Source organism: Hipposideros armiger, unplaced genomic scaffold, assembly GCF_001890085.2.
Source record: "Hipposideros armiger isolate ML-2016 unplaced genomic scaffold, ASM189008v1 scaffold_34, whole genome shotgun sequence".
NCBI classification, from domain to species: Eukaryota; Metazoa; Chordata; class Mammalia; order Chiroptera; family Hipposideridae; genus Hipposideros; species Hipposideros armiger.
Genome location: NW_017731384.1, coordinates 978863 through 1003569, shown reverse-complemented (window position 1 = coordinate 1003569; position 24707 = coordinate 978863). Strand labels below are relative to the sequence as shown.

At 36.4% G+C, this 24707-nt stretch overlaps 1 protein-coding gene and 2 long non-coding RNA genes across 3 annotated transcripts in view; 1 reads left to right on the top strand and 2 right to left on the bottom strand.

Annotated features, from left to right (window-relative positions):
* EFCAB3 (EF-hand calcium binding domain 3) overlaps positions 1-10603 on the bottom strand; it is a 112764-nt gene extending 102161 nt beyond the window's left edge. Inside the window, exons 1-3 of the mRNA XM_019637785.1 lie at positions 10521-10603; positions 9732-9814; positions 3071-3214 (exon numbers count right to left, since the gene is read on the bottom strand). Of these exons, the coding sequence (XP_019493330.1) occupies positions 3071-3214; positions 9732-9804 (217 nt within the window). The 5' untranslated portion in view covers positions 9805-9814; positions 10521-10603. The remainder of the gene's footprint in view (positions 1-3070; positions 3215-9731; positions 9815-10520) is intronic.
* Positions 1-10734, top strand: part of LOC109380325 (uncharacterized) — an 87418-nt gene extending 76684 nt beyond the window's left edge. Inside the window, exon 3 of the long non-coding RNA XR_002123436.1 lies at positions 10615-10734. This is a non-coding gene — a long non-coding RNA (uncharacterized LOC109380325). The remainder of the gene's footprint in view (positions 1-10614) is intronic.
* Positions 10735-13941: 3207 nt separating this feature from the next.
* LOC109380324 (uncharacterized) overlaps positions 13942-24707 on the bottom strand; it is a 24392-nt gene continuing 13626 nt past the window's right edge. The window contains exons 2-3 of the long non-coding RNA XR_002123435.1: positions 18058-18173; positions 13942-14097 (exon numbers count right to left, since the gene is read on the bottom strand). This is a non-coding gene — a long non-coding RNA (uncharacterized LOC109380324). The remainder of the gene's footprint in view (positions 14098-18057; positions 18174-24707) is intronic.

The window sequence follows — 24707 nt, the reverse complement described above, 5'->3', positions numbered from 1 at the left end:
GCATCCAGCCATCCCACTTCTGGGTACGTATCCAAAAGAAATAAAAGCATGATCTCAAAGAGATATCTGCACTCTCATATTTATTGCACCATTATTCACAATAGCTAATAGCCAAGATATGGAAACAACCTAAGTGCCTGTCAATGGATGAATAAATAAAATATGATACACACACACACACACACACACATACACACACACACAGATATTATTCAGCCATAAAAAAAGGGAAATTTCACCATTTCCAACAACATGGATGAATGTGAAGGACATCGTGCTAAGTGAAATAATCCAGAAACAGAAAGGTCAATGCTGTGTGATCTCACTTATATGCAGAAGCTTAAAAGTTGAACTGATAGAAGCAGAGAGTAAAATGGTGGTTGCCAGAGGCTAGGGGGTAGAAGAAATGGGGAGATGTTGGTCAAAGGATACACAATTTAGGTAAACAATGAAAAAGTTCTGGGACAGCATGGTGAACTATAGTTAATAATGCTATGTTGAAATTTGCTAAGAGGATAGTTCTTCAGTGTTCTCACCACCAAAAAAATGATAATTGTGAGGTGATGGATGTGCTATTTAGCTTGACTGTAATTATTTCACAATGTATATTTATAGGAAATCATCACATTGCACACATTAGATATATATATATATATATATGTAATTTTTATTTGTTAATTATGTCAGTAAAGCTGGAAAAAAACATAACTTGACATAAACCATTTTCCTATGGATATGTGAATATTCTTTGACTCAGCTTTTTCATTTCTAGAAATCTATCCTATAGAAATATTTACACAAATGTGCAAGAATTGATGTACAAGGGTGTTTTTTGTAATAGCAAAAATTTTACAGGCAACTTCACCATTAATCAATATAAATCCAACTAAAATTTCTATATGTACATATAAAACAAAAGGTCAAGAAGGATACCCAACAAATTATTAAGAATGTTTACTACCAGAAACTGTAGAGAAAGACTGGAGTGAAGAGATAATTTTCATTTTGTAATTTATAAACTTCAGTAAGATAAAAATACTAATTGAAAACAAAACAACCTTCTCTTTTGGACATGTTTTATGTTCAGCTATTGAAGTTTTTCTTGTATTTACACTTATTGCCAAGATTTTCAATATAGGGCTACATGATTTTCAATATATAAATTAATGAACAAAAGTTTCACATATGTCATCTAAAATTGGTTGTATGGCTTTGGAATGGACACTCCACATTTCCATCCCTTAGTTTCCAAACAGTAAATCCAGGTGATTGGAAGACACAAACTCTAAAGTTCTGAATATATGAAGTTCTAAAGTTTAATTGCTTTGAATTTCTAATAATATTATTTAAAAGGCTTAAAAAGTTCACATTCTTTTACCTAGAAATTTTAGTTTTAGCTCTCTATCTTTGACTGATGAAAGCTAGAAAGAGTGAGAAAGAGAGAGCACTGTTTATAACAGCAAAAATATTACAAGTAACCTACACTTATATAGGTTATTTATTATATAGCTTATTTTTTACACAATTTGTTTTTAAATCTGTTCCATAGAATAACTCACAGCCATTAAAAAAGGCAGTGTAGATCTATATCTATGTACTCAATAAGTTGACTACAATGTAATATTAATAGAAAAAGGTAACAGAAGTCTATGCACGTGAGTCCATGTATGTTTTTTAAAATCATATGTTCATGCATGTGTATACATCACACTTATACACAAACACATATACACACATTTATATGTACATGCTTAGAAAAATCCTAGAAAAATACATATAAAATTACTAAAGTTTGGCTCTGAGTAGTGGGATTACACATGATTTTGACTTTCTCCTTTATATTCTTCTGAGCTTTCAGAGACTAAAGTTATTTCCACTTTGGAGAACTGTTTTAATATAAATCTCCAAAAAAAATAATGTAAAGAAAATTAACATATAGATAACTAAACAAGTCAGAAAAATAGAGTTGCTTTTAAGCTTAACCTTTCTAAAAGTTAGGTTTATATTTATTAATTTATTTTTAATACCCTCAGAAAGCTGTCATATTGTAGATGCTCAAAAACTGTTGGAGTGACTATTGCAACTTGTAAATTACTACTAGATTGTTTAGTAATATTCTATTGGTGATCCATTTTGACTTCTAGATTTTCCATCTATAAATTTTTTATAATAATAAATCCACATTTTATATTTGAGAAGCTTGATGCTTTCAACCTTAGAGTACTACATTGCATTTAGGTGTCCTAAATTTATTTTATTTAATTTCTGACCACTCTTTCAACTTACTTATATCATTTTTATTCAAATTTCTCTCCCCTCCTCAACAAGCGTGGAATGGTTTACAGATGCAATGAATTCTCCATTACCTATTTCTTTGATTCAAGTATCAAACAATGACTACAATAGAATAGTTTTCTATGTGTTTAAAATGTATTATAATTAATAGGATTTTGATTTGCATTTCTTTGAACACTGATGATGTTGAACATATTTTTATATGATTATCAGCTATTTGTGTTATCTTTTATAAGAAATACTTGTCCATGTGTCTTGCTCATTTTTCTATTTTATCATTTATTACTGATTTGTATGAGTTCTTTACACATTCCAAAGATTAATCCTTTGTTAGTTGTGTGAATTGAAAACATCTACAAGTTTGTAATTTGTATTTTTATTTTATGGTGTCTTTTGATAAATAAAAGTTCTTAATCTTAATATAGTTAAATATATCAAATATATTAATCTCTTCTTTTCTACTCAAAATTTTTTGACTTGTTTAGGAAAGTTTGTGTATGTCAAACCATTTTATACTAAAGTAATTAGAAAAAATTAAAAATATAAAAATAACAAATGTTGGTGACTGTATTCATAATCCAACCCAGTAACCAATCAATCCAATATTATGCACTTAAGGCCCAATTTTAATATCATTATTGTAAATTTGCAAAAAAATATTTTTATAACATATTTTAAAGCTTTGGCTTTCCTATTATTTGTAATTAATCTGACCAACATATAACATATCCATGTTTGTAGACCCTTAAACTAATAATGAAAACGTAAAATTTACCGTCAATATCAATAGTCTTTAGTGCCTTTCGCATTTCTGAATCACTTAAAGAAATCTTCAACATGTGATGGATCATTGGCAGGTCATTCACATAAATCTTACCACTTCGGATTTTACTAAAAACTATACAGGCTTTTTGAAGTGCTGAACACACAGAACAAAACAGTTAATTCAAAGCAGTAATTATCCTATTCCTCCCACCCTCTCTCAAGAAAAACAAAACAAAACAATAATCACTAAAAGAAGAGACACAAATCTTTGTGTTCCAATTCTGAGCTTTAAAATCAATCTTGTGACTTATTTAGTTGACCTCTAATTCTATGAGTTTCTTAAAGAACTCTCAGAAAGAGGCTGTCAGAAACTCATGCAAGGCTTATGTAGTCATAGGCTTCCACAACTTTCCCTGAGAATATTAAATACTTCTGTGCTCTCATATCACTTGGTATGTATGTCAGTCAAAGCTCTTGGTATTGATAGTGCTTGCATGTCAATATCCCTCACTAAACTGTCAGGCACACTTTTTCATTCTTCTAATCCTATGTCTAATTCAGAATAGCTTCTCAAAAAAGTCTGCTGAACTGAATTGGGTTTAGTTCAGTGGATACTATACTCTGTTTTCAAAAAAGAAGAAATAGATGACTATGCTAAATACCAGAGTAAGACTAAAAAATGGATAATAATGACCTTAATAATTAGAGTTTTAGTTGAGTATTAGAGGTGGAAACCAGATTTCAGTGAAATGGGAACTAAATAGAGTAATAAGTGAAAACAACTATTTCAAGAACCTTCTCTGAAAAACAGGGTATAAAGCATTGATAAAGCATAGTCTCTGAGAAAGCAGAAGAAAACAGAATCAAAGAAAATGAGAAGTGAAGGGATCAGTCTCATAAAATGGAATCGTTTCCAATGAGACAAGGGAGAAGGATGTGGATGTTGTTTATAGATGAGTTCATAGGTAGAAACAGCAAGGAGTTCAGGAAGATTCTGCCCAATAGAACTTCATTAACGCTCTATGAAAAAGTAAAGTCATCTCTTATGAGTTGAAGGACTAGGGGATAGGACTGAGGATTTGAGAATAATGAAGGTTTGGAAAAGCCACAAAAGGAAACAGGAGAGGGATTCCAAAACATAAAGGGAATGCCAATTAGTGCTAAAAGCAGCTGAGGTTAGACACATACTCGTATACTCATAGTGGCACCAATGGGGAGGTCAAAGGAATAAAATTGTGAATAAAAAGATCTGGACGTATAGGAGATTGTGAGCAGAGAACCAGACATTAAATTCTGAAATTTCAACATGACAATGATCTAGTTGTGGCCATCAGCACTGGTGAGAGAAATCGAGGTATATAATTGGTTTTGAAAGTATGAGGCTAAAGTATTATATGCGTTATCCACTTGGACACTGAAGATCCTGGCATGTGGCCTTGCCTATCCAGAAAGCTTGACCAGAACACCTGGGAGGCTGCTTGTGGCTGGCTCTCATGCTGTGTCCAGGCAGAGGAGCTAATTTAGAGCTCTGTCCACTGCTAAGTGTAGCTCCTGGCTCTGCCTGACCAGAAAGCCTTACTGGAACACCTGGGAAGCCCAGCAATGCTTGAGTGGAGAGTCCAGCAGGCAGAGCTGATCATCCACAGAGCAAAGTCAATGAGTGGCCCCATTTGGCCAGGGAACTTGGAACACAGGTTGGCTAGAGTCAAGACCACAAACAAGGGCCTTTCTAGCCTTGGAGCCAGTTCTTCTGCTCTTCCCAGAAAGGGGAGCTAATTCATAGCCCTGCCCACTGTTGAATGTAGTTCCCAACTCCACCCAACCAAGAAAGCCTGGGGAACACCTGGGAAACTACTTGAAGGCAATTCTGCTCCACCAGGCAAGAGAGCTAATTCATAGCCTTGCCCATTGCTGAGGATAGCTTCCAGCCCTGCCTGACCTGGGTACCTGGGAAATGGCTTGGCCCAGTAGCACTCTAAAATGAGACAAGCCAGCAACCCCATCTGGCCAGAGAGCTTGATGCACAGGTCTGCCTGCTTAGTTCCCCCAACAGGAGTCTTGTCAGCCTTGGGGCTTGGACTTCACCACCCCCCAACCCCAGGCAGAGAAGCTAATACATAGCCCTGCTCACTGCTAAATGCAGCCTCCAACCCTGCTAACTAGGAAATTGGACCAGAGCTCCTGAGAATCTCGGCTGCCCACCTTATAGCCTCAGTTACAGTGGCACTTAAGCAGAGAACCCAACCGGCAGCTCTGCATATGCAGAGCCAAGACAATGGGCCTGTCTAAGGAGCTTAATGCGCAGTTATATCTGATTTGATCCCCGAAGAACCTTGCCAGCCCTGGGGCCTGTTCTGCAGCCTAACTGGACAGGGAAGGTAATGTATAGCCCCACCCAAATACAGCATCCAGCCCAACCTGACCAGGAAACCTAAACAGAACACCTAGGAATCTGCATAGCCCATCTTGCAACTTTGATTACAGTGGCCCTTGAGTGGAGAATCTGACCAGTGGCCCTACTATGTGCAGAGGTAGAACTGTGATTCATTCTGCTGCCCTGCCAAGGCAGGGAAGCTAATTTATAGTCCCACCTACTGTTGAATATAGTACCCAGTCTCGACTATCTGAGAAGCCTGACCAGAGAACCCAGGCAACCTAGAACCCATCTTACAGCCTCACTTAGACATTGAGCCAAACCAGCAGTCCTATCCAATTGTTTTCATCCAATGTTACCCTGTACCCAAAATCTCAGTACACAGGCAGTGGCCTCACCAAAAATAGACCCTGATACAAAGTCCCACCTTCCCAAGGACATTACCAGTTGGTACATCCAGGAACAGAAACTAAGCTGACCAGCAAAAGACTGTCTCTGCTAAAGCAAAACCTGTAAAATCTGGGGGAGACCACTTACTCAAATGCATAGACACCAATGTAAGGAATCAAGGATCACAAAAAATCAGATAAACATGACACCACCAAATGAAACTCATAAAGCTCCAATAACTGGCCCTAAAGAAATGGAGATCTATGAACTGTCAGATCAAGAATTCAGAATAACCCTCTCAAAGAAGTTTAGTGAACTACAAGAACAACACATAGACAACGAAACAAAATTAGGAAAACAGTGTATGAACAAAATGAGAGGATCAACAAAAAGATAGAAACAAAACCAAAAAAAAAGACACCCCACACCAAAACAAAACAAAACAAAAGGGCTGGCTGAGTGGCGCGATGGTTAAGAACTGGCTTGGGACGCCAGAGGGCCCCAGTTCGGATCCCACATATGAGGGCCAGTGACACTGCCTTCCACAGCTAAGATGCTGAACAACAGCTCAACCTGGAGCTGGGCTGCTGTGAGTCGCCAGCGACTGTGTAGGATGCAGCCCCTGCTGCAGTGGGTTGCCATGGGCTACCATGTGTAGCCAGTAGCCAGCGTGAGCGGCCAGCAGCCGCAGTGAGCAGCCATCCAGAAGCCGGTGACTGATCTGCCTCGCCCGGGAAGAGAGCAATGATGGTGCCAACTTGGGCCAGTGAGCAACGTCCTCCACAACTAGACTGAAGAACAAAACGACAGCAACTTGTCTGTTCCCCTTCCCCCAATTCCCCCGCACTGTTCCCATCCCCCCATTCCCCAATTAAAACAAACAAACAAACAAACAAATCCTAGAACTGAAAAATACGACTGAACTGAAAAATTCAGTAGAGAGCTTTAGAAGCAGACTCAACCATGCAGAAGAAAGAATCAATAGCCTACAAGAAAGGACATTTGAAAAAGTCCAGTCAGAGGTGGAAAAAGAAAAAAAGAATAAAAAAATGTGAAGAAAGCAGATTTATAGGACACATTCATGAAAAACAATATCTATATTATGGGAATTCCAGAAAGAGAAGAAAAAGGGAAAAAGTATATTTAAAACAATAATGGCTGAAAACTTCCCAAACCTAGAGAGAAGAAATAGACATCCAGACCCATGAGGACAAAAGAACACCAAATAGGTTGAACCTGAATGGAGCTATATTGAGACACTTTATAATTAAACTGTCTGAAGTCAAAGAAAAAATTTTGAAAACGGCAAGAGAAAATGACAAGTTACAAACAAGGGAATCCCCAAAGACCACAGATTTCTCAACAGAAACTCTTCAGACCATGAGAGAATAGGAAGATATATTCAAAATATTGAAAGAAATAACTGTCAAGCACAAATTCTATACCCAGCAAAGCTCTACTTCTGAAAGGCATCAGAACTGAAAAGGAAGAAATATATCTACATGCACATGACATGATTTTACATACAGAAAATCCTAAAGACTCCACAAAAAAACTGTTAGATCTAATCAACACATCCAATAAAGTATAAGGATACAAAACTAACACACAAAAATCAGTAGCATTTCTATACAATACGACAAATTATCTGAAAAAGAAACATAAAATTGATTTCATTTACAACAGCATCAAAATAATAAAATACTTAGGAATAAAATTAACCAAGGAGGTGAAAGATCTCTACACTGAAAACCAGAAAACATTGATGAAAAAAAAAATAGAACACACAAACAAATGAAAAGGTATCTCATGTTCATGGATTAAAGGAATTAATATTTTTTTAAATGTCCATACTACCCAAAGCCATCTATAAATTCAATGCAATCCCTATCAAACTTCCAATAGCAGTTTTTATATAACTAGAAAAAAAAATCCTAAAATTTAAATGGAACCACAAAGTCCCCATATAGCCAAAGCAATCCTGAGAAAGAACAACAAAGTAGCAGGGATCAAACTTCCTAATTTCAAGCTATATTATAAAGCTATAATCATCAAAATGTTAAGGTACTACCATTAAAACAGACACATAGACCAGTGGAACAGAATAGGGAGCCCAACAATAAGCCATGTATATATGGTCAGCTAATATTTGTCAAGGAAGCCAAGAATACTCATGGAAAACAGACAGTCTCTTCAATAACTAGTGCTGGGAAAGTTGGATATTCACATGTAAAAGAAAGAAACCAGACTCTTATCTTACACCACTCACAAAAATTAACTCAAAATGGATTAAAGACTTAAATGTAAGATTATAAATCATAAAACTCCTAGAAAAAAACATAGTTTGCAAAAAGCTACTTGATGTGGGTCTTGGTAATGATTTTTTGGATATGACACCTAAAGCCCAGACAACAAAATCGAAAACAAGTGGGACTACATTAAACTAAAAAGATTCTGCACAGCAAAAGAAATGATCAACAAAATTAAAAGACATCATATAGAATGGGAAAATATATTTGCAAATCATATACCTGATAAAGGGTTAATACCCAAAATATATAAAGCACTCATACAACTCAATAGCAAAATAACAAATAATCCAATTTAAAAATAGGCAAAGGACTTGAACAGACATTTTTTCTAAAGAAGATACATGAATGGCCAACCGGTACAAGAAAAGGTGCTCAACATCACTCATTTTCAGGGAAATGCAAATCAAACCACAGCAAAAGTATCACATCACACCTGTTAGAATGGCTATTATCCAAAAAATAAGAAATAAGTGTTGGCAAGGATGTAGAGAAAAGGGAACACCATGCACTGTTGGTGGGAATGCAAATTGGTGCAGCCACAACCTAAGTGTCCATCTACAGATGAGTGGATAAAGAAAATGCATATATATATATATATATATATATATATATATATATATATATATATATAATAAAATATTATTCTGCCATAGAAACAAAGGAAATCCTGCTATTTGCAACAACATGATGGACCTGGAGGGCATAATAAGTGAAATAAGTCAGACAAGGAAAGACAAATACTATATGATCTCACTTATATGTGAAATCTAAAAAAACTCATAGAAAACGAGATCAGATTGGTGGCTACCAGAAGTGGGATGTGGGGCATGGGTGAATTGGATGAATGTCATCCAAAGTACAAACTTCTAGTTATAAAATAAATAAGTACTGGGATATAATGTAAAATATGACGACTATAGTTAACACTGCTGTATGGCATATTTGAAAGTTACTGAGAGTAGATTCTACGAGTTCTCACCACAAGGAAGAATTTTTTCTTTTTTCTTTTCTATCTATATGAGAAGATGGATGTTAACTAAACTTATTGTGGTAATCATTTCACAAAATATGAAAAGCAAATCATTATGCTGTACACTTTAAACTTATAAGGTGTTGTATTCAATTACATCTCAATAAAACTGCCTAATATGCTGACCAAAGTTAAGGTAGAGAGAAAAAACTGCCAAATTACTTGATAAATATAAAGGAGAGGCCTAAGATATGGGAGATATTTGTGTCAAGAAGTGAAGGGTGCTATGATCTTTAATATTAAGGTACCAAGAACTAAGTTCCAGTAAAATCAATGACTCCAGTGCTTACAAATTTATTCATCATATATAATATCCAGAGTTTTTTCCAAAAAGTTTTGAACTAGAATAAGCTTATGTTATATTTCACCTACCTTACCAAGTCAACAAAAGATATTTATGAATTAAACTATCTACTTACGCTTGCTCACAAAATGCCACATCATGTAATGTTAGCTGATACCAAAAGCCATTAGAAGTAAAGAAAGAGACACTAACTAGTGAAACAATTTCTAAAGAACATACAATCGGGAAATGTATTCAAGAAATTCTAGAGCCTATTATTACCATTTAATTCTTGCAAGTACATGTATTCTTGAGGTACTTCATCATATATTGTCTGGTACAGGTTAGAAAGCATTTCATTTTTCCTGTCAAAGAAACAGCCACATTAGAAAGCAGCAAAAAAGTACACAAAATATTTATGCCATTTTGCCATGAAAATATTAACAAACCTATCAATAGCCCAAGAACTGTCCAAGTGATAGTGAATTACACATTCTTCACCCCAGAATTCCCACCTTATTTCTTTTAGATGTTTCGTTATGGAGCAGAATTTACCCTAGTCAGTAAGTAGTACCTATGATCCACTATCCTTGGGCTGTGGTCCAATTTTTCCTACTCTTAACTCAAGTCACAGCAAATTTTACAGAAAGTTATTATAATAAGGTAAATAAGAATATCTGTAACAGCCAAAGACTCCCAGGTCCCATAAACCTGTCAGTAAAAACATCTTGAAAAGATCATTCATCTACTCCCATAACATGTAAATAACTGAAATCATAGAATGTTAGCGTTGGAAGGAATCTTAAGAGTCCATCTAGTACAAGATTCTTACACAGATGTGGAAACTGAGGCCCAGAGAATTGAACAAGAGCCTAAGCTAGCACATGAGTCAGCTCCAAGTCTTTTAATTCCACATACAGTGCTCTTAGCGCTACACCATCCTAAGAACACAGTCTCTTTGTTTGCACAAACTATTTAGCATAATTTATGTGGAAGGGATAGATGAATCGATAAAGAAAAACCCAAATCTAAATCCAATATTTAAGAAATGGAATACAATGATTTAAATACCGAATAATTGAGGAAGTTGTACAAAGCGGTGATAAAGTCTTGTGAACGTTGTACTGATTTGGCGATTTTTTACATAAAGAGTTTTCTTTCCTAGTCGTCTTCTCCCTTGATGGCTTCACAGAGGAAGAGGCAATCTAGAGCCAAAGTAAGAGTGTTGGTACCAGAGATCACATTGGTAAACCAGTATTCTTGGACAATGAACCTCTTAAAAGATAATTAAGCATACTTAGGCTACTCGCTTAGCTATGCTTTTGATGTAAAATTGCTTTTTGTAATAAATTAGTTTACATATACTAAAATTTTAAATTAACAATGCAATATTCTTTTGCAAAGCCGTATTTTTCTTAAGTATGCAACTGACAATCTCCTATTAATATTGTGTCAATTTACAGAAATGGGTTTTACAAAGCAGGGCAAATACATATATAGTATAGTGAAGATAAGACCAATAGACTCTAGGTTACATATATAGGCTTTGATTATCTGAGCAAAATAATGTGGGCAACCAACACAGTTATTTACATACTACAGGCAATTTTGCTTACATTACCCTTATGATTGAGAAAATTATAATTAACATTGATAAAAATTAACACTGTATGTATAAACATGATTCAAAAGTGGCAAACAGCAAGAGAGAAAAGTATCGCTTTAGAAAATGAGGACTGTAATTATAGATGTCTTCAATTTTATGTAGAACCTAGAGCCTTGACTTTTAAAGACCACGCAGGATGTAGAGCCACACAAAATTGACAGGAATTGGTACTGACATCCCACATACAGCAAAAATCATCAAAAGGCAATGTTTTCAGCAAGAGTGGCCTATAAAACAAACAAAAACTTATCCCACAACAGAAGTATGCAGAGTAAAATCTGTCTTTGTCTCAGCTCTAGGTTGGAGAGAGAGAGAGAGAGAGAGAGAGAGAGAGAGAGAGAGAGAGAGAGAGGAAAGAGTATGCCTCTTGATTTGTTATAGCCATAGCTCTACCCACACAAGTTTAGAATTCAAATCTATACTAAATATATGAGCCAGGAAAATANGCAAAAGGTTATCAAACAAAACGGGCAATATATCATTGATTGACCTTTGTTCTTTATATAAATAAGTGACCTTTGAGAAACTAGACAAAATACATCATGACTTCTGACAACCCAATATCAGAGGGTTTTGAATTTCCTCACTTCTTTTTGGGAGTTTTGGTGAATCAGATGGTAACAACTAAGATATCAGGGAAAATGAGAAAGGAAATGTATGTTTGGGAGGGTGGTGGGCAGAATTGAGAGCTATAGATGCCCTTCTTGATTCTCATAGCTGCTTCCAAACCATTCTTCTCCCACTCCTAAAAGCACTCAGTTTTGCATCTCACATCATCAGATTATACCACCCACCCCACTCCTTGTTGCAGTCATATTTCAGCCCCTGGTTTTCTGTTACTCCAACATTACTCCTGTCTTAATTCTTGTGATTTTAATATTTATGTAGATGATCCTTAAAATACTCTGGTCTCCTACAATAATTTCATTTTTCCTCAGTTGCTTCCTCCCTTCTTCAGAGCTTCAATCTTGTATTATCAATGACTTCAACTTCATTATCTCAATATGTCCCACTCTCCAATCACCACATTCCTGTCTTTCAGGCTCACTCCAACTCCAGTAATGGTTGGATCCCACCAGGATCTTCAATATGCGTTTGTTTGTTTTTAAACGTCGTCACCCTCTCTTGTCCTTACTTTTCACCCACCTACTCAGTTTGTTTCACAATCGTTAGAACCATTCCCTTGTATTTCCCTTCAGTTTCATTATCACCTTTTCAGTTCATTTTACTTTCTTGTCTAAATCATAACCTTAGAGTAAATCTAGATCTCTGCTTTCTGAGTGCCAGAATTTCTGCATTGAATATGGCTGGAGAAAAACACACAACCATGCTTACTGGTTTCACTCTAAATTCATGATCACTAAACTCTAGGGGCCCTTGATGCTTTCTGGCAACCTTATCAGATTCCCCTGGGCTATTACTTCTTCCACTGTTTTACATTACTTTTATAACAAGACTTCTATCCTCAAACCCGGAGTGCCTCCTCTCACATCCACATTCTCAGTTGATTGCCTTGCTTCCTGTTTCACTAAGAAAACTAAAGCAGTGATTTCCACAAGCTCTCACACCACATCAATTCACCTACTTTATGCATAATTATGCCCAATTATTCTACCATATCTCCTATTTTTATGAGTACTGTTCTTAGCTAAGGCCAAACCCTCCCCTTGTGCCCTAAATCCAATCTCCTTTCTCCTACTTGAGAATATTGTTTCAGTAGTTCTCCCCTTTTTTATGATTAATCATTGCTCCTCTACTAGATTATTCCTATCAGCATATGAACATGCCTTTATTTTTCCTCATCTCAAACCCTCATAACTCCATTTACCTGTCAGCTTCTACTTTATTTCTCTTTTATAGCATAACTCCTTGAAAGAGTCATCTCATCTGGCTCTTTCCAATTTCTCTCCCTCATTCTCTCTCTTTTTTTAAGTTTGTAGAAGGACAGTTTATTAGGGCAGAAAGTAACAGCTCTCAAAACGAGAGGTGGTTCCAACTGAGTGCCCTTCCCTCATTCTCTTTATTTTTTTTTATTTANATGCCTGAACGGTATGTGGAATGAAGTGGGCGGGCATCGGGAGGCCACTATGGCACGGGGCAAGCACTATGGGCAGTCTATCTGAAGTGTACCTGGGGTATAAGACGACCCCCCACTTGGAGGCATATTTTTCAGGGCCAAAAAGTCGTCTTATACGCCGGCAAATACGGTACTGCAGGATACCACTAGTATGGGGAATCTGAAAAAGCGAAACTCATAGAAACAGAGAGTAGAATGATGGTTGCCAGGGGCTGAGGGTGGGGAAAACAGGGATAGGGAGAGGCTGGTAAAAGGGCACAAAATTTCAGTTATAAGATGAATAAGGTCTGAGGGTCTGATGTGTAACAAGGTGGCTATAGTTGATAAAGCTGTATTGTATAGCTGAAATTTGCTGAGAGAGTTGAACTTAAGCATTCTCGCCAAAAAATAGATATGTGAGGTGATGGATGTTAGTTAACTCAACGGTGTAATCATTTCACAATGAATCATCACATTAAATATATTACAATTTTATTTCTCGAAAAAAGACAAACACAGACATATGGATAATTGCTCTCCTATAACTGGAAGCTATGATAGCTTATAGGCTTTCATATAGCTGAGAGGGAAGTGAGAAATGTGTAAGAATGGCTATCTAAGAATTAAAACTACACTCTTGAAAGAATGTCCAAATAAATATACATGATCCTCTACAGTTAGTACATTATGAGAACATACGAGCTACATTTTTGGTTCTCTTGAACTTGCAAAAGTATAATTCAAGTAATTAAGAGTTTAACTTACTTTTTTGTGTGTTCTGGGATCAAACCCCTAATTTCAGGTGAAATTCTCTTCTCTGTCATTTTAGAAAACTTGATGCATTTTGTGCTGTCACTATGTCTCAATGGCAAGTTGGTTGCAAAACAATTACAGCCATCATCTGTTAAATCAGTATTTTCTTCTGCCTGGGGAGCAATCAAGAGCAATAGTTAGCCATGTTCCCTTTGTACATACAAATAAAATATGACATCCCGGGTCAAATCATTCACTTTAGATAAAAATTCTCTCAAAAATGGTGCCACCAAAGGGAATTTTGTTGAAAAGGGTTTATTCATGAGTGCATTGGCCCAGAATAGGTATATATTCTAAATGCCTCCGACTTTCCTTAGAGCATTATGCAGCTATAAGATGCACAGTATTCATAAATGTACCTAGTTATTGAATCTAGTTCTTAAGGCATCATTAAACTTTATTTCATTAAAATTAAAAACTCCTGCTCTGCGAAAGACACTGCCAAGAAGCCACATGTGAGGCAAAAATACTTACAAAAAAGACATATAAAAAAAAAGGATTATATTCAAAGTATTTTTATTTTGTATATTCAAAATTATACAAAGAACTCTTAAAACTCAATGATAAAAAAAAGAACTCAAAAAATGGGCTAAAGATCTTTATTGTCACCACCAAAGAAGATGTACAGATGGCAAATAAGCACATGAAAAGCTGACATCAACATAATGTCATTTAGGGAATTGCAAATTAAAAAATCAGGATACCACTACACACCTATTATAATTGCCAAAATCCAAAACTAACAACACGAAATGCAGGCAAGGATGTGGAGCAAGAGGAACTTTCGTTCTTTGCTTGTGGGAATGCAAAATGGTACAGCCACTTTGGAAGACAATTTGGCAGTCTCTTTCAGAACTAAACATATTCTTACCATACAATTCAGCAATTGCACTTCTTGGTATTTACCTAAAGGAGTTGAAAACGTATGTCCATACAAAAACCTGAACACATGTGTTTATAGAAGCTTTATTCATAATTGCCAAAACTTAGGGGAAAAATAAGATGTCCTTCAGTAGATGCACTGATAAACAAACCGTGGCACATCCAGACAATAGAATACTATTTCAGCACTATAAAAGAAATGAGCTATCTATCAAGCCATGAAAAGACATGGAAGAAGCTTAAATGCATATTACTAAGTGAAAAAAGCCAATCTATAAAGCCTACATCCACACATATATCATGAGTCAACCATATGACATTCTGGAAAAGGCAAAACTATGGAGACAATAAAAAGATCAGTGGTTGTCAGGGACTGGGGGAAATGAACAGGCAGAGCACAGAGGATTTTTAGAGCAGTGAAACTCTTCCATATGTTATTATCATAGTGGCAACATGTCATTACACATTTGTCCAAACCCATAGAATGTACAACGCCAAGGGTGAATCCTACTGAAAACTATGGACTTTGGGTGATAATAACATGTCAATGTATGTTCATCAGTTGTAACAAATGTACCACTGTGGTGCAGGATGTTGGTAGTGGGAGAGGCTATGCATGTATAGGGGCAAAGAGTATATGGGAACTCTCTATACTTTCCACTCAAATTTTGCTGTGAATCTAAAATGGCTCTAAAAAATAAAGTCTGTTTAAAAAAGAAGAAGAATTAGAAGAAGAAGGAGAAGGAGAAGAGGAAGAAGGAGCAGAAGCAGCAGCTATATTGCTTCTAAATAGACATCCCCCCTCCAGAAAAAAAAAAAGGAACTAGGGCCTAGAAGCAATACATGTGTTTAGCAAAAGAAGAATAAAGTTGGAAATGTTCTCCCTTGAAATTTGTCTGTTTGCTTAAAACAACTGGACTGCATCTCGTTAATCAAACGTGTATTGGGACCGGCTGAGTGGCGCGATGGTTAAGAACTCGCTTGGGATGCCAGAGGGCCCCAGTTTGGATCCCACATATGAGGGCCAGTGACACTGCCCTCCACAGCTAAGATGCTGAACGACAGCTCAACCTGGAGCTGGGCTGCCTTGGGTCACCGGCGACGGCGGCGTAGGCTGCAGTCCCTGTTGCAGTGGGTTGCCATGGGCTACCGTGTGTAGCCAGCAGCCAGCGTGAGCGGCCAGCAGCCGCAGTGAGCGGCCGTCCAGAAGCCAGTGACTGATGTGCCTCACCCAGGAAGAGCATAATGATGGTGCCAACTTGGGCCAGTGAAGCAACGTCCTCCATAACTAGATTGAAGAACAAAACGACAGCAACTTGTCTGTTCCCCTTCCCCCAATTCCCCAGCACTGTTCCCATCCCCCCAATTCCCCAATAAAAAATCTTTAAAAAAATAAAAACAAACAAACGTGTATTAGTTTTTAACCCCTGAACAGATGACACAGGCAATGTACCAAGAGAGTTTATAGAGAACCTCTGTTTTCACATGAAATGGAAATTAAGGGAACTATTTCAGTGACTTCTAGAATCTGCACACATTTATCTTAACAAAGGCACACGTTTAACTATTTGTTTCAAAAAGGCAATCTGATTTGCTGCTTTGATGATGTATTTTTTACCAATGATTAAAGGATTCCTAGAGAAGTTGAGAAAATGACCCAAAATAGAAACCATGAAAAAAAAAAAGGAGGGGGATCTAAAAAGACGGGGGTGAGGGAAGAGACCCAAAAAACTATTATCAAAGGCCAGATAAATGGAAACAGTCAAATAGTGGGTGGAAATTTTGAGGACGCAGAAAAAAAAAAAGAAGAATCTCCAAAACTCTGTGGTTAAAGGTGAACCATCTGTGAAGTATAAACTACAGGGCTTAAGGAAAATAAGTTGGTATGATATTTTAATATTGTTAATTTTTAAGAACTCATCTCCAAAATTAGTTTATAAGGGCACAAGCAACAAGGCAGTAGCTACAAAAAGATGGAACCGATTTACATATATGATATAAATTACATACCTCAGTACTTAGCAAGAAGCCCTGAAATTGTTTTTTAGATTATAGTATAGGTACATGTCTTACATGGTGGCATCAGAGCCATTAAAAGAATAAATTTTAAAAGTTAGGTTCTCAGTTGACAATGCTGAATTATACCTGAGCCCTGTGCTCCTGGAAAACAGTGAATATTAAAAGAATCCCTTCGCCCTTTTGTGTCCTGGAACATGGCCTACAGCAAAAACCCACCCTTCCCCATACAATCTAGACAAGGCTTAAGAATGCCTACCTGTTTACCTATGACAAGGCCACACACAGACCCTCAAAATTTCCTTTCTTTGCCTCATTAATGATTAGCTGAACTGTTTTGTCCCCCACTGATTAATCAGAAAAAAATGTTTATTAACCAAACTTTGGTTAACCTACTCTCCTTCCTACAGGCCCCTGAGCTTTGGCCCACCTCACCCTAAACCGGCATACAACCCCTCCAGAGAACAGGCTGGCCTCATGGTAAAATATTCTCTGATCTGTTTACCCCATCATGCTACTCTTTCATCCCACTTCCCCACATCCAGTGCTTCCAGCCTTGTTTACACCTATCTAGTTAAGAAAGCCCCGCTTTGGCCTAGCCCTGGAGATGCTTGTAGATCTCTTGGTCACAGCGGTTTCTCTACTGCAATAGTGCCCCCTCCTCCTATTTCAATAGTCCATTTCCTCCCTTGCAATAATCCTTTTGAATAAAGCTTCTCCTTACTAAGTCCAGATTTGTTTTTTATTTGAGACAATACTGGCCAATGGATAAGAACATCCTCTGAATCACAAATAGGAAGGCTAGAGAAACTTAGTATCATTTATATTACCTTTTGGTTAGACGCCAACATCATTAATTACGTTATCTACAACCTCTCATGCAGGTTTAAATCCTTTGGTCTCCTGAAAAATCATCCCAGTCCCTATCCCAGAAAATAGTCTCATCATACACCACAGATCTCTTGATACCTACAGGGGTTGCTAGGATGAGAGTTCAATGTATGTCCACTAAAAGAGCTCAAAAGTCACCTCACTTATTAAGCAAGATCCTATGACTATGTTACTCTATGAATCTGATTACTGATTGATTTTACTGATTATGGATGTGAATTAATGTAAAGTAATATATTTTTTTTAAAGGGAAGGAATCTTTAGAAACTGCTTTGAAAAAATACCTGGCAGAATAAATGTTCTTTAGTTTCCATCTTTCTGTTTACAGGTAAATTCTGCCCTTGAGGACTCAAAGGCCTTGATGAACAAGTGTAAATGAGCAATTGCACAAAAGGATTTCCTGCCAAAAAAGAAAAAAAGAAAAAGAAGAAATCATATGCCTGTTTAGGAGATTTAAGTAGTTATATTTACTTACCTGAAGTTAACTGTATTTACCTACCTGAAGTTATCCCTTTAATGTAAATTTCTGGTGTAATACCTAATAGATAGGCCCCAACTCAGATATGTGTACAGAGGCTAGAAAAAGCAGTTAATAGATAATAAGTCACAGGAGATCATCCATTCTCTTAACTTTATCTTTTGTGGTATATGGAGGAGAGAAGTTCAAATTCAAATGGCATGAAAACCAGAGATATCCAGTTATATTTATACAAATAAACCCAGAGAAGCCGAATTACTAACACAGCAGCAATTACTAATGTTATTAAATGCTTACTGTGTACTAGACATTATGACAACACTTTGACATGAACGATTTCATTTATTCCTCACAACTGTCCTTCAAGGAACTGTCATTGTCCCTTATTTTACAGATGAGGAAAATAAAGACTTAGATCAAGTTGCCCAAGATTACACAGCCAACGAATAGTGGAATCAGAATTTGAATTCAAGCAGCCTACCTCATGCTCTTCAGTACCATCCAACAATGCCTCTCAAAACAATACTACCACAAACAAGAGATTTTAGCTTGTTTTAAACCAAAGACTTCCACATTATGTAAATGTGATAACCAACTTTACATAGCAACCAATTTTAGAAATTCCCATAATTTTCAGTGATGTTTCATTCATGTTTGAGCCATATCTGATGAGCTGTTTATTATAATACATTGCTAGTTATATTACATTGTTAGTTGTAAGCATTAATATTCTGTCTAATAGAGAGATAGTACTTTAAAATCTTTTATTTCTGAAACATGTTGTAGTAATTATTGTTGAATGTCTCCAACATTCCTGGAATTCAAAACATGTTAAAAATAAAATAAAACCACATTAAAAGTACCCATCTCAAAATACATAATAAGTCTATACAGGTTTCAAAGAAAACCACTCTCTGTACCTTCTTCTAGATCTCCTCTAACCAGCTCAGTCTTTACCTCTATACTATTGGGTTGTCGGAAAAGTCATGACGCATGTTTGCAACAGATGGCACTGGTTCATTTTTGGAAGTACTAGAGTCATTCGCATCTATGTTATTGCTATGTCATTTGACAGCTAATAGTTCTAACTTTATTCTAAAAAAAAATTGAGCGATTTGGTTGAGTTTTGGAGATTTTACAAGTTGAAGATGGAAGACCAAACTGTGCATTTTTGTCATATTTTACTGTTTTACTTCCATACAGAGAAGAACACGCATCAAGCTTCTGAAAAGTTGCATAAAGTTTACAGTGAGAATGCTGTACAATAACGTCAATGCCAACGATGGTTCACAAAATTCCGTGCTGGTTATTTTGATCGCAAGGACGCTCCTCGGTCAGGGAGGCCCACCAAGGTTGATGATGACAAAATAAAGGCACTGATCGAGTCAAACCCACATTACATGACATGAGAGATTGCAGGAACATTGAACAGCCATCATTCAAGCATTCACGACCACCTGAAGAAGCTGGGGTACGAAAACAAGCTCGATATTGGGGTTCCGCATGAACTCAAAGTTCATTTGACGGCGCATATAAACATCTGCAATATGCTCATTAAACNATGAAAGAGTATGCCTCTTGATTTGTTATAGCCATAGCTCTACCCACACAAGTTTAGAATTCAAATCTATACTAAATATATGAGCCAGGAAAATAGAAACCAAGAAATTCATTTAAAGTGGTTCCATATTTGTAACACCTCTGAAGTACATGGCAGAAGCAAATTCAAATTTTCTTGGAGGAGGCTGCTCTAAATCCAGACTCATCCTGAGATTCCCACAAATTTAGATTAACTGTATACAAAAGAATGAAGAAAAAATATAAAGCACTCAAAGACATAAGTTAATATGAGTGAGATTCAAACAAAACAACAAAAAGAAGATGTTGGCCCTCATTCATTAGATTTATCAGATATCAAATCCTGAAACAACTACAGAACATGAGCAAAGAACGTGACATAAGGCAGATTTTAAGAAGAACCAAATAAAAGTTCTGGAAGACAAAAATATAAGCACTAAAATTAAATTCCCAATAGACAGATTAAACTGCAGATTAGATTCCACTGGAGAAAGAAAAACTAGAAAATAGATGGGAGAAATTACCCAGAACAAAATGGAGAGAAATAGATAAAAAGTACGAAGCAATGTTAAAGAACACAGAAGACAGAATGATAAGGTGTAATATACATCTAGTAGAGGATTCAGAAGGACAGAATAAAGAGGTTGAGAGAGAGGAAACATTCTAAAAGATAACGAATTAATACTTTCCAGAATTGAAGAAAGACATGTAGTATTCTTAGATTCCAGAAGCACAACAAATATCAAGACAGAAACAAAAAGAAATATGTACCGAAGTATATACATAGTGCATGTAGTAGGTTGAATAGTGGCCCCACAGAAAGGTATCCTAATTCCTGGAACCTGTGAATTTGGAGCAAAGGTCTTTGCAGATGTAATCAAGTTAAGGATCTCAAGAGGAGATATATAATGAGGTAAGAGAAAAGTACAGGGAGACTTGAGAGAGAGACACAGGGGAGGAGGCCATAGGAAGGGCAAGCTGGAGGCCAAGATGGACGTGATGCTGCCACAAGCCAAGGAATGCCTAGGGACATTGTTACAGCAGCAGAAATATTTAACAGAGAGAATGGTAATCAAAATACTGATCTACTGGAGAAAACAAATCCATATTCTTCTGGGGTTTCCAGTTCTGCTTTCTAAAAAAAGGAGAAGAAGGAAGGGAAGGAGGAAGAGCAGCAGGAGGAGGAAGAGGAGGAGGAAGAGGAGGAAGAAAAAGAAATATTTAAGATTGTGACATTTTAATCCTTGGACTAATTGGTAATGGAATGTCTGAGGGCTAAGGACAACACTCAAAAGTAAAATAAATATTTCCCGATCTTTATTTACCTTAGTTCGTTTAGTGTGCAATTGTACTTGTAAACTTTTCTTTCTCCTGATTTTTTTTCCTCCTGAAAAAACAGATTTTTCTTCTCCAAATAGGAGTACTGATGTTTCCCGCCTAAATTGTACAGAAAATTGGAATAATTCATGAATTGCTTTTTTTTCTTGCTTTTTCTTCTTCTTTCATATTTTATTTATGGAAATTTTCAAACATATACAAGAGTAGATAGAAAAATGTGATGATCTCCCCAGGTACCCATCACCCACCCAGCTTTAACAATGGACAATCTTATTTCATCTATATCCCTACCCCTGCTCCCATCCCTTATTATTTTGAAGCAAAGTCCAATATATCTCATGTGTAAAGATTTTAATATGCATGTCTACAAGGTATTTTTTCTCTTAAAAATATTTAAAACACCAAGCTCATGTGTATACTTCCTTTCCCAGACCTGCAATCAGCCACTTGTTCAAAGTAACGGTTACTTTTAATAAGAAATGATACTTCAAGACTAAAGTCTGGGGACTAGACAGTGAAATGCTTTTTAATAATTATCTTGCTTTCCTATGATTTAGTTTTCTCTTCTTTCTCCTTCTTTCCCTCCTTTTCTTATTGGACTGTCAGGAACTTGTATAACACAAACATCCCATGAACTATACATTGAGATGAGTAAAATAAGCCTGACTTAAATTTGAAAGAGACCCCTTAGAAATTGCATACTTTGCTTCAAGTAATCCAGCATAGACCTAAATTTCAAGAACAACCCTAAAATTACTTTTGTGCTCCTGGGAGATAGACTAGATCCTAAACTTGTCTGCACATTGGAATCACATGAAACTTTTGAAAAATACTGATACCAACCCTAAAAATTGTAATTTAATTATTTTGGAGAGTGGGCTGATATTTGGAATTTTTAAAAGATACCCAGGTGATTCTAAAATGCAGACAAATTTGAGAATCATTATGGCAAACCCCCATAGGCTTGAAATACTTATTCTTTCTTGTATGCAAAACTTATTCTTTAGCAGAAATGTTTCTTTCCTTTTAGAGTAACCTGCTCTGCAAGGGCTGCTTAGGTGATACATAGGACAATGACTTTATTGAATCTATAACAGCTTTAGATAAACTTAGCCCTAAGGAAAATTCTGAAATCTGGAAGATCTCTGAACCCCATACCATTGGGGTTTCTATGGAGGTTTCCTCATGTATTCATGATCAATTATTACTCCATTGCCAGCTCCTCTCCCCTCTCTGGAGTGCTTCTAGGTTGGTGAACACATCCATATAGGGAGAGGATGAGGCACCCCAAATCCATGGAGACAGAAGCTTCTGTGCTCAGGACCCTCCCAGACTTCCCCCTATGTATCTCTTCTTCTGGCTGTTCATCTGTATCCTTTACTATGTCCTTTAATAAACTGGAAAACATAAATAACTGTTCGTCTGAGTTTTGAGAGCTGCTTTAGCAAAGTAATTGAACCCAAGGAGTGGCTTACGGGAACCTCTGATTTATGTAGCCCATTAGTCAGAAGCACCGGTGACAAATCTGGATGTGTGATTGGCATCTGAAGTAGGGTGAGGGCAGCCCTTGAGCTGGAATCTGATGGTATTTCCAGGTAGCTAGTGTCAGAATTGAGTTTAATTGTAGGACACACTTCCAGTGTCACAGAATTATCTGATGTGGGGAAAACCCACACATCTGGTGTCAGAAGTGTTGTCAGTGTGGTAGTAGTGTGAGAGTAAAAGAGAAACATAGCAGGAGAACTAAGATTTTTCCTAACACGATCACATTGATAAAATTAGGACAAAAGTCATATCATCATCTCAATAGATGCAAAAAGCATTTGACAAAATTTAACATCCTTCCATGATAAAAACTCTCAAAACATGGGTATAGAAGGAGCATACCTCAACATAATTAAGGTCGTATATGACAAACCTGGAGCTAACATCATTCTAAATGGTTAAAAGCTGGAAGTTTTTTCCTCTAAGATCACTGACAAGGGTGCCCACTCTTGCAAATTTTATTCTACATAGTACTAGAAGTCCTAGCCAGAGAAAGAAAAAGAAATAAAAGGTATCCAAATCCGAAAGAAAGAAGTTAAATTGTCTCTGTTTCCAGGTGCCATGATCTTATATTGATACAACCCTAAAGACTCCACCAAAAATCTACTAGAACTAATAAATTCAGTAAAATCACAGGATACAAAATCAGTATACAAAAATCAGTTGCATTTCTGTCCAATAACAACAGACTGTCAGAGAAACTAAGAAAACAATCGCCTTTACAATAGCATTAAAAGGAATAAAATATTGAGGAGTAAATTTAACCAAAAAGGTGAAAGATCTGTACACTGAAAACTATACAACATTGACGACACAAATAAATGGCAAGATATCCTGTGTTCATGGGTTGGATGAATTAATAGTTAAAATGTCCTTACTACTCAAAGTGATCTATGGATTTTAATGCAATCCCTATCCAAATTTCAATGGCATTTTTCACAGAAATAGAACAAACAATCCTAAAATTTGTATGTAACCATAAAAGAACTCAAAGAGCCAAAGCAATCTTGAGAGAGACAGCATAAAACTAGAAGAAAACAGTGTCAGTAACCTCTTTGACATCGATTTTGGCAATAACTTTCGGATTGGACATCAAAAACAAAAATAAACAAATGGGACTACTTCAAACTAAAAAGCCTCTGTACAGCAAAGAAAACCATCAGCAAAATGAAAAGGCAACCTGTGGAATGGGAGAAAATATTTACAAACCATATATATATAATGACTTAATGTTCAAAATATACAAGGAACTCATATAACTCATTAGGAAATAAACAAATAATCCTATTTAAAAATAGGTAAAGGACCTGAATAGGCATTTTTCCAAAAAAGACATACTAATAGACAATAGGTACATGAAAAGGTGTTCAGCATCACTCATCAGCAGGGAAATGCTAATCAAAACTACAGTGAAGTATCTCCTCACACCTGTTAGAATAGCTGTTATCAACAAGACAAGTAATAACAAGTGCTGGAAAGCATGTGGAGGGAACCCTTGTGCACTGTTGGTGGGAATGTAAGTTAGTACACAACTATGGAAAACAGTATGGAAGTTCCTCAAAAAATTAAAAATAGAACTGCCATATAACCCAGCAATTCCACTTCTGGGTGTACATCCAAAGGAATTAAAATCGGTACCTCCAGGAGATACCTGCACTCCCATGTTAGTTCCGATGTTAGTCACAATAGCCAATATATGAAAACAATCTAAGTGTCTTTAAACAGATGAATGGTTAAAGAAGATGTAGTATATACACAATGGAATCCTACCCGGTCATGAGAAAGGAGGAAATCCTGCCATTTGTACAACATGGATGGACCTTGAGGGCATTATGCTAAGAGAAATAAAGTCAGTCATAGAATGACAAATACCGTATTTGCTGGCGTATAAGACGAACTGGGCGTATAAGACGACCCCCTAACATTTCCACTCAAAATACAGAGTTTGTTATATGGTTGGCTGTGTGCGATTTTGCGAGTGTGGTAAAATCGCAT